This window comes from Desmodus rotundus, chromosome 3 (assembly GCF_022682495.2).
Source record: "Desmodus rotundus isolate HL8 chromosome 3, HLdesRot8A.1, whole genome shotgun sequence".
Classification (NCBI taxonomy): domain Eukaryota; kingdom Metazoa; phylum Chordata; class Mammalia; order Chiroptera; family Phyllostomidae; genus Desmodus; species Desmodus rotundus.
Window position 1 is genome coordinate 117143251 of NC_071389.1, and position 12936 is coordinate 117156186.

The following is a 12936-nucleotide window of genomic DNA, read 5'->3' on the forward strand; positions in this document are numbered from 1 at the left end:
ACTGATTTGGACCTGGCCTTCCCCAGTTTGCAAGAAAAGTAGAAACTCAGATTTCTCTTCTGGCCTGCTACCTGTTGGTTATCAGCACTACAAACCTCCTTAGCAAGCACAAAGGATTAAGGCCCAAGATCCTTCAGGCTGCACCCACAGAGGAAGGAACAGAGCAGAAGCCAGCCCTGGAGAGGCCCCAGAGCACAGCTGTCCAGCCAGCTGCTGAATTTGGGCCACAGGCCTCCAGCTACTTGCTGGTGTTTGCGACATCTTGTGGGGAGGGGGTTTAGGCAGGGGCTGGCTGGGCCATCAGCCCTCTGTAAAGTGTGTTGAGTGAGGCTCTGAACTTTTATTGAGCTCCTTGACTCTGCTATTACCAAACCTCCTCTCCTTTCCCCTTGAGCCATTCATGGCTTTTCTGGCTGATTTTCCCATTTTCCTCCATATTTGATGCAATGGAACACTGTGTGCAGGCTTCCCCTTAGCAGCCCTCCAACACTGGGTTTTATGAGAATGTTAGAACATAGCTACAAAATTCTTCCCCATGAAGAGCTGGATATAATCTGCTTCTAAGCCAATAAATATCTTTTTATAAAAGGAAGCCGTGATTCATTCTGGGTAATTGTCAAAGAATGAACCCCAAATGGATCCCGTTGAGTGCTGAGCCAATACTCTGTTACCGTCAGACGCTTTGTTTCGCCAAAAGCGAGCGCCCTTACTCTATAATCACCAGCACCGAGGATGGGCCCTCTGATAAGGAGCGCTGCCAAAGTTCAAATGTCTCTTCCAGAGCTGGCACCAACCCATGGCTGGCACTGTGCGCAGGCACTGAGAGCGCGCAGGCGTAGCTTGTCTCAGGGAAATTTCACTCTGAAATTCTCTCCCGAGAGCAAGTGTAAAAGCATTTTATTAGCGGATGAGTTGTGTGTTTCTGAGCGTGGATGTGTGTGAGTGTACTTCCAACTTTCGCAGCTGCTCTAGGGCTGCAGCATTTCCCTCCTGTGTGATAACTTCGCCCTCATTGTACAGACAGAAAACTAGTATATTTACAGATGTTTGGGGGGTGGGGTGGGTTTCATTTTGTATTTCGCACAAGTCAGTTGCTACCAAGTTAAGGCCAGAAACACCGTTGTGGAAAGTGTCACAGAATCCAAAGTGTTAAAAATATAATGCTGTTTGTTCCACCCGAGGAGCTCCAAATGTGTTCCTAAAAGGGACTCATTAATCCTCCTGTGCTCCTGTGAGGCGGGGAGCATCCTCTGGGCGCCCACTTTAGGAATGAAAACCAAATTAAATCAAAGAAAGATTAATGTCACTGGGTGGATCCGAGGCAGGAATATTCCTCCGGCCCAGAGAGAACCGGTCCACACGGCAACTTCAAATTAAATTCCTTCCAGTCGTGCAGAGCTCCAGGATGCGAGGTGACAACAAGCCCACATGCCTTCAGCGACGGCTGCCCCATGTTGGAATGCCGCGGAGATGAACACTTTCCCACCATCGAATCGGGGGAAACGGACACACTTCAACAATTTAAGTCTTGAAATAAGCAGAAGCTACGCATCCTCCAAACCATTTATTTGCAAGTGAAGGTGAGATGTCTTCGTGCTAAAATACTAACTTCATGGCATAAGTTGAAGATAATTCCGTAAAAATGGATTTTCTAGCACTATAAGGTTGAACTTGTATTTAATGTTATTAACTGCCATTTTTCTAACATTGTATTCTAACATTGTATTTAATGTTAGAAACTGCCATTTTTATAGGTAAATATGGTCAAATATTGATGATTTCATTGATTTAGCCTAAAAAGAAAGCTGGAATTTCAGCCTAAAAATTTTATGAAAAATTATGGAAAATAATCATATTTAATTATAAATAGAGACTGAAATATTTCTTCCTTAAAAAATATGAAAACACAATAATCAACATAAATTACCATGTGGAAGTCCTTGCTGGTATCTCTCATTCTGAAAATGGTTATTATGTAAAAACAGTTCTATTCTACCAGCAATGTCCTAGCAGCCACATGTCAATACCACTCACCCTGTCTTCCTTCTTGGCTCTTCTTGTTGACACCCCGAGGCCGGAGGCAGATGAAATAGGAATCTTTCTCTCTCAGGGCCAGCGGGATGACCTTGCTCAGTCCTTCAGTGATTCGGGGGTCGGGCTCTTCAGAACATTCTCAACAGATGCATCAAATCACACGCACAGTCCCTGACAGCCAGGCCTGAGCTCTAAAGGATTCTCAAAGACAGTGAAACTGCTTCCTCCTGTGTACTTGGACTTAGCCCTGGGCCGGTCAGCAAACTCCGAGGAAGGTGAAGGAGAACCCTCAGCTGGTCCTGGTCCTCCAGGAGGCAGTCTGGCCTCCAGCGGTGGGTGTGAAATTGGGAAGCTAAGTGCACCCTGTGCACTTTTGGGGCTGGGGTTGTCAGCTCTTGGACGCCTGAAAGAGGCTTCCCTTCTGACACAGGTAACTAGCATCATCTTCGAGGAATGATGTTAAAGTAGGATTAGAAATAAGGAAGTATTTTGATAAACTCACAGACATGAGAGCCATCGTAAGATCTGAAGAGAAATTACCCTTTTGAATTTGACATCAGAGAAGGTAACTACCAGGATTTCTCCTAAATCGGCCTCAGCTCTGCAGCCAGGCTGCCTCAGAGGCTGGAAGCATGGGCTGCGAGCCTGGTTCTGAGCAAAGGTAACCCCCTGGCCCTGAGAAGAGCCACAGTCTCTGGTGCAATGCCTTTTTCATCTGTTTCTGGCCTTGGGGCATCGGTGAGAAGAGCTGTGACTGTGGACAAATTTCTTAGCCTCCCTGTGCCTTAGGATGGGAATAACGAGAGCACCTTCCTCACCGGGCTACAAAGAGGGCTACAAAGAGGACTGAAAAATCGCTGTCAGTCACAGCACCTAGAACAGTGCTCAGTAGGCAAGCACGCCACACGCCACACGTTTGTTAAATAAACGTCCAAAGTCCTTCATTCTTTAAGAAATCTTTAGGGACAGTGCAATGCCTCCATTCTAGTGTCACACACGACACACCTGTGTGGAAGGACCACTCACTTTACTCAGCAGGCCCTTTGGGACATTCCTGTGAGCTCTAAAAGTCCTTCGAGTGACAGCTTTGACATTAGCATGACCACTTCACCTGTTACAAGGCACATTCTTCAACGACATGATGGTTAGATGCCCTTCAAAACTTCACAGCTCAGAGCGGAAGTGCGATCTGTAGAGAACATTTCCTGCCAGATCCAACACCTGCCCTACACACTTAAGGCAACTCCACAGCAGGCTGTGGGTGCGATAACTTGGGCCAGTAAAAGGTCACAGGGGGTGGGGGAGGTGAGGGGAAGAAAGGCCAGGACCCTGAAAAACCACCCCCCAGCCCCGACCTATCCACACAGCCCCAGAACACAGCGCCGTTCCCCTCACAGCCAACGCGCACACCGCAACAGCCAGTCACGGAAGCATGCGGGAGGACTTAATTATAGGGAGACAGATGCCTCTGGTTTAATGTGTTTGTAAAGTCGTCGGCTTTACTCCACTGTCTGCACAGAACAGAATGAGACCAGAGCAGAAAGCCGCCCTCCTCTGTGTTCATCCGAGGGAAACTGGTTGTGAGCATGAATTGGGCTCATGCATGTGACCAGTGCTGGGCATGGGCTGCTGTGTTAGCATCATGGAAAGTGACCATGCCGAGGCCCAGGGTTGGCAAGGGCGCTGCCAGCAGTTCAGAGCCCTGGAGGCCACCTGCACCTGGCCCATGAGATGCTATATTTTTGCTGTGCTCCCAGATTCCCTACAGAAACCTGCTCTTTAAATATAGAAAGTAACTCATTCAAAGCAGACCAGCTCTACTCTATGTGCCCCAAGGACAGAGCAAGGGGACAAGAAAGAGGCTCACACCCCGCAGTGGGGACTGTGTTTAGATAGTAGGAGGAGCTGGCCTGTCACTAAAGATTAACTTTTAAAACCTCACTTATTAGGACTAATTGGAGAAAGATGATGCTGAATCACTTAAAATTCTTGAGTTAGACACCATTTTTCAATAAAATACAGGTTTTTTCTGCTTTCAAGCACTTACAGTGACTCAAACTAGGGCACTTTAGTAAATGAATATGAGCGACACTTAGCATCTTGTCTCTTCAGAGGGAGATACAAGCGCACAGGAGAAAATTGTTCTTCAATGAAAGGGCACAAGCACATTTCGACCTGGCCCTGTCAAATTACTCCAAATTTGGGACCTGCCGGGGTGCCGCCAAACCGAGTACAGATTCAGGTGGCTGAGAGTGGTGGCTGCTTTCTTCTGAGCAGTGTTTGGAAAACAGGGTATTTGAGATGGTCCAGGCGTAGGACTCACGGGGCACAATGGCATCCCCATTTCCTTCAAAATGTTTTTTGGGTTTTTTTTTCCTTATGGCTTAGCTTTGTAAACATAAGGAGAATCCTTTAAACCTTTGCGTCCTAGTCTTGTCATTTATTACCACCATGTGGTAACGCTAGGGTATGAGGCCAATAAATCATTTGGATGGGAAGTGACTACAGGCTGGATTAATTTCATTATCATCCCCAAGCAGAGAGGTGTCTAGCACGGCGGATGTCTCCAGCACACACTGATGTTGTCTCTCTCCCAACAGCCTTCCCCTGCCTTGCAGACAGCTGTGGTGGGCCCTCGTTTTCCCTGCTGGGGTGGCTTGTCCCGTCTTTCCTTGATGGAAGTGGTGGCCACACCCCCTTCCTTTGGGGCCCACCCCATGCCACAGAGTTGCCAGGGGACACTGAGAAACCTGACCAGGGCGCGCGGCTCTCTTCACACAGCTGAGCATGGCAAGCACCTGAGCCAAAAGCACCAAAGGAGGGCTGTGCTCCTTCCAAACTTGCTGAGACAAGTTGGCTACCCAGACGTGAGCAGAGGAGGAAGTGGCTGAGGGCCTGCAACCTGAACTTCAAACTGAACCACAATAAGCTCCTCTCTAAGCACTCCCATCAGCTCTGATGTCCTTCTGTCCACTAGATTCCTTAGAGCACAGGCGGCAAACACAAGGCCCGCAGGCCGAATCCGGCCCTCCACCTTGTTTCATCCGGCCTGGCACCTTGTTTCTACCCGGTGGCAGCGCCGAGCTCTCGCTTCACTGCTAAGGAGTAGTTACATTTATACAGTCCTAAAATTACATTCGGCCCTTTGAAGGCAACCGTGAAGCTGGTGTGGCCCCCAGCGAGAATGAGTTTGACACCCCTGCCTTAGAGTACTGCCTCTTCCAGTGTGGCCCAGCAACAGGAATACTACTGAGCCTTGAGAAAGTTCCCTGGGAGGTTTTATATTCTCCAAAACTAAGAACAACAGCTCCTGGCAAGGTGATTCCAAGGTTGTAAGTCTGAGCTGCCGGAGGGTGAACACTGGGGCAAGTTGTTAATCCACAGCTTTCTCTGCAAGGAGCCTCCAGCAAAGGCTGCAGGAGCAGCGCCCGACCAGCTGCCACCCACAGCAGCTGTTTCCAAACTGGGTGAGAAGCCCACTCAGCTGAGCCCAAGGATGAGGTGCTCTTTGCTCCTGGCTATTGTCCAAAAAACTGTGCTTGAAGAACAGTCTCCGCTTCTTCCTGGCTGAGGGGGGACCTGGCAGGAGCCAAAGGCCTTCCTGGTGCAGACACGTCTCCCTGGGGCTTGATAGCTATGAAACGGGGTGCCACTGGCCCTCCAAGTGGCCTGGAAGCTGCTCCTCCTGTCTTCTCCACCTCTGGAAGAGCACCTGCACCCATGCACCGGCCCCGCCGTCCCTGAGTGCCACCCCGACCCGTTCCTTACCTGGGCTCTCCCCCACCCACACGACTTGTGGTGTCCACCTCCTGCCCATCCCGGAACCCCTCCACCTGCATCTATCTCCAGAGCCACGGTACCCTGTCTGGTCAGCATCATCCCTCACCCGCAATTCTCCTAATGACAGCGTCTAAAGGGTCTCCCCATTTCCAGGTTTGCATCCCTTCCATCTGAGCCCTCTGCACAGCCACAGTCACCTCTGAAACACAAATCTCCCCTGCTTAAGATTCCCCAATGGTTTCCCACTATTCTTGAGATAAAATGTGAACCCCCGAAGAAGCTGACCGGGCCTGCATGATTTGCACCCCCTCTTCTCCCCTATGCCCCCACTTCTCTGGCTTCCTCCTTGAGGAGCTGCAGTGTGTACTGGTGAAGCCACAGGCCGTGGGGCCCAGCTTCCTGGATCAATATCTTCACTGTCAGCTACTGTTAGTAAACCTCCTTGAGCCTCACTGTACCCACCTATAAAGTGGGTTAATAATAGTGCCAATTCACAGAACTGCTAGAAGATAGAATGAGCCGAGATAAGGAGAAATGCTAAGGTCAGCATGCAGCACAGAGTGAGGGCTCCATAAAGTTGACTATTATTATCCCAATGCCACCCCTGGCCCTCTCAAAGTTTAGTCGAAGTATTTTTGTGGAAAAACACACAATTCCCCCATCTCTGCTAGGTGTGCTGGCACAACACCTCAGCCTGGTTAACTTCAGGTCTTAGCTTAGCCATAGCTTCCTCCAGGAAGCCTCCCCGGGTGCTCTGAGCCACAGCACTATTCCACCGTAAGGTGTTGCCTCATTCATCATCTCCTCTTCCCTTCTCCATCAGCTCCCCTGGGCTGTAGGATCTGTGAGGGCAGCGCCTGGGCTCTCTTCCTTTCATAAGCATCCCCAGCTCTTAGCACACAGTGGGTATTTGACAAAGATTTGGATAATATTCCTGAATGACTCCCATTATCCCAGTGTGTTCAGAAACCCTCCCTACCTCCTGTCTCTTGTTCTCTGCAGGGTTCTCAGATCTCTGAGCAGCCACCTGCGCCCCTCACCCACACCGGCACTCACCCCGCATGTTGGTCAGGGGCCAAAGGAGGTAGGGCTGAATTTCACAAACCGGAAATGTGGAACCTCTTCAGAAAAAAGGACCCTACCAAAAGGTTAGCGGTCTGATGTGAACACTGGAGAGCGGTGAGCCTTAGGACTCTTACAGGCTTTATTTGGCGCCAAGCTAAATAACAACTCTACTAGGGCTTTGCTGAGAAACATGCTTTGAGAGGCCAGAGAATCTTGTAATGGGGAATTTCTCACCTAAACTGCAGGATGGAGAACAGTGGGCGCATGTGAAAATCAAAGCTTTTGGAGAGGGGAACCCAGAGGAACCAGCAGACCACAAAAGACAGTAATCCATGGGCTTTTCCAAACGAGCAACTGAGGGAAACTTCTGCCCCAGAGAAAAGCAATCTGCAAACTATTCTAGAAAATGGCTGGGAGTCATGGAATTTTTTTAAAGAATTTACAAGGTACCAGAATGACCTCATCCAGTTAGGATTGGGGCTGAGGGAGGGGACGTTGGGGACTAAGCCTTGTTCTTACCTCGTAGTGGCCGATGGTGTTCAGCTTGGTTATCCCGTCTTCGAGAATCACAGAGGAGCTGTCAATATCCAGGAGTTCCTTCTGCCACGTGCCCGCTTGAAGCTCTGGAGAAAAAAAAGAGCATTTCAGTTGCTTTAAAATTGCAATGAGAAATTTTAAAGGCTACCCTGTCACTTTTGCAAATATCATTCATAAATCGATTAAATGTAAATGAAATGGTAAATATTTGTTGGAACATTTAGCAAGTTATCAGCCAGGCCGGTGGCCTGAGTTTTGTTTTATGGTCAGGGCTTGACTTTTCAGACCACTTTTCCCTGAAGCTTTCACTCTGTGGCTCAGCCTGGAAGTGAAGCTGAATGAATACAGAATAACACCTCCTCAGAGGGACTGGTTCTTCAGATTCCCAAAGCAAACCTGTATGCTCACACGTATGCCTTTGCGTTCACAAGCAGGCATGCTGCAAGCTATTCCCTGCAGGTCCCTGGGTAGGAGACACTGGTGGGCCAGTGTCCCAAAACACAGGGTCCCAGCTCCTTCACAGAGATTGCCAGCCTGTGCCGTAGGGCGGAATGTGGCCCACAGATGTGTGCGTTCTCTTTTTGTGCCCCTGCACCATGTTTTACTTATTATTTTAATGTCAATTCTGCATCAACGTTCAATGATTGGAACATAGCATGTAAAAATTTCGACTTCTGCTTTCTCTTTTAAAACACTGTACCACCTGGCAACACGGACCACACAGGCCCACTATCAGCTAAAGCTCAGTGACGCTGCCCTCTTAGATGGCGCGTCTTTTCCCAGTTAAGTCGGGCCCCATCATTTCCTGTTGTCCCAGGCAGGCCCGGACCCCTTGGTTATGAGAGTTCCTGCCTCCTTGAGCATCTGAGCTTGTGAGCCTCTGCAAAGAGGCCTGAGCATAGCTGCTTCTGGTACTGGATACAACTTAATGGCTGGTTTCTACAGCTTTGCCTTCACTGTCTGAGGCCAGCCTTGAAGGTAGTTTGGAAGATCAGCAGGCATGCAGAAGCTGACAGGGCTGGTACGCTGTGTCCCATTTACCGTCAGAGTATAACGTGAAGCTTCTAGTTGGCCTGTCCTGCTCCTGCCTTCCTACATCAGGAGGCCAGGAGCACCTGATGGGCACAAAGCTGGGAGTGGTGGGAGGACCCTACTACTGACTTGGCAGTGGCAGGACTGAGGCCACCTGGCTGTTCTTCCTGTGGTCCTTGGGTCCGTGTGTCTATCTGCTCTGTAGTCAGAACCACTCATTGTGAGAGGCAGGCCCAGGGCTGGGGCTGCCCCTTTGACTTTGCATCTAACCAGGGAGCTAAATTGGTCTTCGAGTGCCCAACGCTCCATCTGAAGAAAGCAAACAGAAGAGAGGTGGAGGAGAGAGGTGCCATAGCAGCTCGGCTTTCTTAAAGCTATACATTTACAGGGTTTCATTCAAATTTGCCAGAGCCTGCCCTCAGGCTTCTCTCAGTGGCCTTTTAAGCAAGAGAGCTGACCAGGAGGGTGGGGTGGGATGATTTTAATTGCCTGCTTAGTGGAGGCTACAACTGTACACAGAGGGGAGATGAACCTTATGCTGTCTGTCACTGATGTGATTTTACCCTCCTTCCTGTCCCATTATCTGCTATAAAGTCCCATGACACTCTCCTGTGAGGGCTGTGTGCAGCTCAGCTTTAAAGTGCTGATGAACGTTTGAGTGAAGTGGAGCCCTGTTAGTTGGCTCACGCATATGCTCTCCTTTGCAGTATACCAATAGAGCCCGAAAATGAATTCCGAGCAGATGCCGCTTCGTGTTCGGGGAGGGTGGAGGATATACTTAATGCAGGATGAGATTAGCAGAGAGGAGGATGACCTTTCTTGCATGCTGGAGTTAACACCGAGAGTCTAAGCCACCCACTAATGACACTCTGGTATCACAACAAACAAATCAACTGGCAGCGCGAAACACAACACACACAGAGGGCATGGGTTTACACCTTTTTGTACTTCTTGATGCAAGGTGAATCCTTCGGTCTCAGGGTTCGCAATCTCATGAATCTGATTTACAAACATAATATTAAGAAAACCGGCGTCTTTGAAGAATTATGCTTCCTAGGAAGAATCATGATGCTCTCGGGAGAGCCGCCATTCTCTTGGCCCCTAGCTGTGCCCTCTGGGAGCGACAGGCCAGATAAGCTTCACCAGATGGAAGCTTCTGTGCTGGGGCAGGGACGGGGGTGGGGGTGAGGTCGGTAGCAGGGGTGCTCCTCTGGGGACCGGGACAAAACAGCTCGGGCAGCGCCTTACCAAGACAAATTTCATTCAGCTGAAGTCCATACGGAGAGCCATTTTTGCTGAGGAATGCTTGGAAGATCTTTTCTTTGGCTTGGCCTATAGTATCACAATCAAGAACGTTGACTGAAATATGCCGACAGACATCTGCACTGTCGTTTTCTGGGATTTTTTCAAAGACGACGTTTAATGCCTGCAGGAATATAAACAGGTCCCCGAGTCTGTTAGATGATCGCAGTCTGGAAGGTGTTCACAAAGACACAGACCTCGGTGAGTCCCACCACGACAGGCACTAGCAAACCGCATTGCCTTCGACTGCTTTAATCTTTTTGCCATAATCCATTCTCGTCAGGGATAATGGAAAGAAAAACAGAAAGTTAAAACTCTCATTACAGAGCTAGCATTGAATAAATATATCTGAGAGTAAAATATATACACTCATAAATTTTCTAAAAATGGTGATTTCTAATTCCATCCTAAAAAAAACCCACAAAAAACCTCCCAAAACTTGGAAAGGTTCCACCGTAGGTGAGGGCAGACCCATGATTATCTTTTTGATTAATAGGACCACAGAGTCCCACGGTGAAGTTCCAGGTGACAGGAAAGGCTACAGGGTCCCCGTATTGATCAGGCAGAAGAGGCCACTTTTTTTTAATAGGCATTTTTAATACGCAGCATTAATTATGGTAACATTCATCTCCCCCTCTGCTTTCAACATCTTCCCTCAGACGGTTTCTCGAGCCCTCATTAAAACACTGAGATCCCCACCCTGTACTATTATCCTGGCATTAATTACTTTACATTTCGGGGCCATTACTTAACGATTTGTCAGTTAACATCTCCCAGTACAGCCAGGCCTCAGAATCAGGCAGATGGGGGAAGTGCGGCCTTCCTGAATGTGTGGAAACACTGAACTAGGGAATATTTCAAAACAAATTTAAGAGTAATCTCAGGTTTCCTTGTCTAAGAGCAGGTGAACACATCTAAGACAACAGCGTGTACTTCTGTGGGTCCTTGGGGGGACTGAGTCACAGATGTGCTGTGAGTATTTTGTAACTGGCACACCACCCGGGTGAAATGCACGATTATTTAATGTTTTTGAGCCTGGCTGTGATGAGGGAATGCAAAATGATTACTGAAAATGTTTAAAAAATTTGAAAACACAAATAATGTGAAGAATGGGGATCCTTAGGGTTAACAACTTCAAAGGGATTATAACAACAGTACCTGCCTTCTAGCACGTCAAAGGCCTGACACAGGGCTGGCTGCTGGGAAGGGCTAGATGATAATAATAATAATAGCGATGTCATTGTCTCATGCAGCTTATCGTAATTGCTATTACTGTTAGTACTGACATTAGGAAACAGAGACCCAGCTGGCTGGAGCAGAGGGGACTCGGGCCCATGCTGAGTATCTGTCCAGGAAGGAGGACACTGCCAGCAAACACACGGTCTGAACGACCACTCTGGGATCAGACTCCCGGGTTCAGTCCCAGCCCACCGCTAACCAGCTGGGTAACCTCTCTGTAGCTCAGCTTTCTCACCTGCAAAGTGGGAATAATGGCGGTAACTGCCTCTCGGGGTTCCTGAATTAACCAGGCAACACTTGGAACATGGTCTGGCTCGTGCGGGCTCGAAGGATACAACTTACGAATCAACGACACAGAAAGCAGCTTCTGAACTCTGGAGAGGTTCTCAGGGGTGTGTCTTCTCTTTACTGCCTTTAAATCTTGCCCCTACAGTCCTGTTTCCCATTATGCGAGAAAACACTTTGGTCTGGTCCTAACCAAATGATTAAAACTCTGAATCAGTGGAACCTGAACTCTGAGGTCCAGCGGTGCCCTTCGTCTTGGCCTGTGTGAGTTTCCTTCTGTGGGAACACGGCTGCTCCCGTGCCTGCTCTCAGTCCCCCCGGGGAAGGTATGCAGTGTACCTCTCTGCTCACAAAGCCTGGGATGCTGAACCAGAGAGAAGGCAGGGACTCTGGGCAAGAAGGGCAGCTAGCTCCTGGGCGGACTGTGTGGACGAAACCAAGGTGGTGAAGCCTCATGCCAAAGTCTGCTCCCTCACCTCCCTTTCTCAGTAGCATTTACTGAGGCCTCTGGGGCCAGACAACAGGCCAAATCCATTTCAAGACGTGCTCTTTAAAATCTTCTCGATATCCTTGGGAAGATGGTTGTATAATTATCAATCACCCCCATTTCAGAGTGAGGAAACTGGGGCACTAAGGGGCCAAGTAACTTGTGCCAGAAACTCAGCTCCTGAGTGGCAGAGCCAGGAGCTGGGGACATGAAGCAAACAGTCAGCGACGGGTCCCTCCTCCTCCCCAACTGGTCCTCCCTCACGCCTCCTGGTCCCACCCGCAGGCGTCCAGGACCCCTGTCTTACATGAGGCTGTAAGTGAAGTCCTAAGCTAGATCCCAGCACAGATGAGGCTTCCGGAGAGGACGGGAAGGCAAACTCGAGTCCCGCCCGCCAAGGCCTCAGCAGACTTGCCCGTGTCGCCCAACAGCCCGCCACCGGGCGTGTCGTGGTTAAGCTGTTTCACAGGGCTTCGAAGTTACACGTGAATACAGAGCACCTGTAATCAGAGCTCCAGCAATCTCAGCTTGTTTAGCGGTTTTACAGGTATTTGTGAAATAACATCGTGTGGCTGCCTACAGGGCACTATTGTCTTTAACAAAAGCACATCTTTATGGGAAATAAATATTCTTCTTAAAAACATAACCACAAGGAAAAGAAAATCTTAACTGGATGTAAAATAATGTAAATCTGCCACTGCCTCCACAGCTAGATGGGTGGGAAAGAGGTAAAACGGCATTTTATAGAGTCCACAGGGAATTCTGAGAGTAAATTCAGACAAGGTGATTTGTATTCATTTTTCATGCTGTTAACGCTTACTACACAACAGCGGATTCCTAAAGCGTAAGTGTAGTCAGACCCTCAGAGTGGGCCCGCGCGCTGCACCACCCCGCCCCCGCCGGGCTGAGAAGGCGCACCCTGGGTCTCTGTTCCCCGTCACCCACACTTCGGCTCCCCTTCCAGACCCGGGTAACCAGAGTCTGCCCTGTGCCCTCCTTCCTGTCCGGGGCTGGGTGTAAGAGAGACCTTAAGACAGTCCTTGCTCTCAGAGATTGTCTAACTCACATTTTATTTGAGGCATAAACAATATTCAGCCCCCAGGTGCAGTTCTATAACCCTCTGTAAGTGTCCACGAGAATCCCAGGAGGGAGGTCAAGAGGGCTGAGCACCCAGT

General features: G+C 49.2%; 1 protein-coding gene across 2 annotated transcripts in view; it reads right to left on the reverse strand.

Moving 5' to 3' along the window:
* PLXNC1 (plexin C1) overlaps positions 1–12936 on the reverse strand; it is a 149240-nt gene that overhangs the window by 15025 nt on the left and 121279 nt on the right. For both annotated transcript variants that reach the window (XM_053920950.2, XM_053920951.2), the window contains exons 22-23: positions 9697–9874; positions 7399–7502 (exon numbers count right to left, since the gene is read on the reverse strand). In XM_053920950.2, the coding sequence (XP_053776925.1) occupies positions 7399–7502; positions 9697–9874 (282 nt within the window). The remainder of the gene's footprint in view (positions 1–7398; positions 7503–9696; positions 9875–12936) is intronic.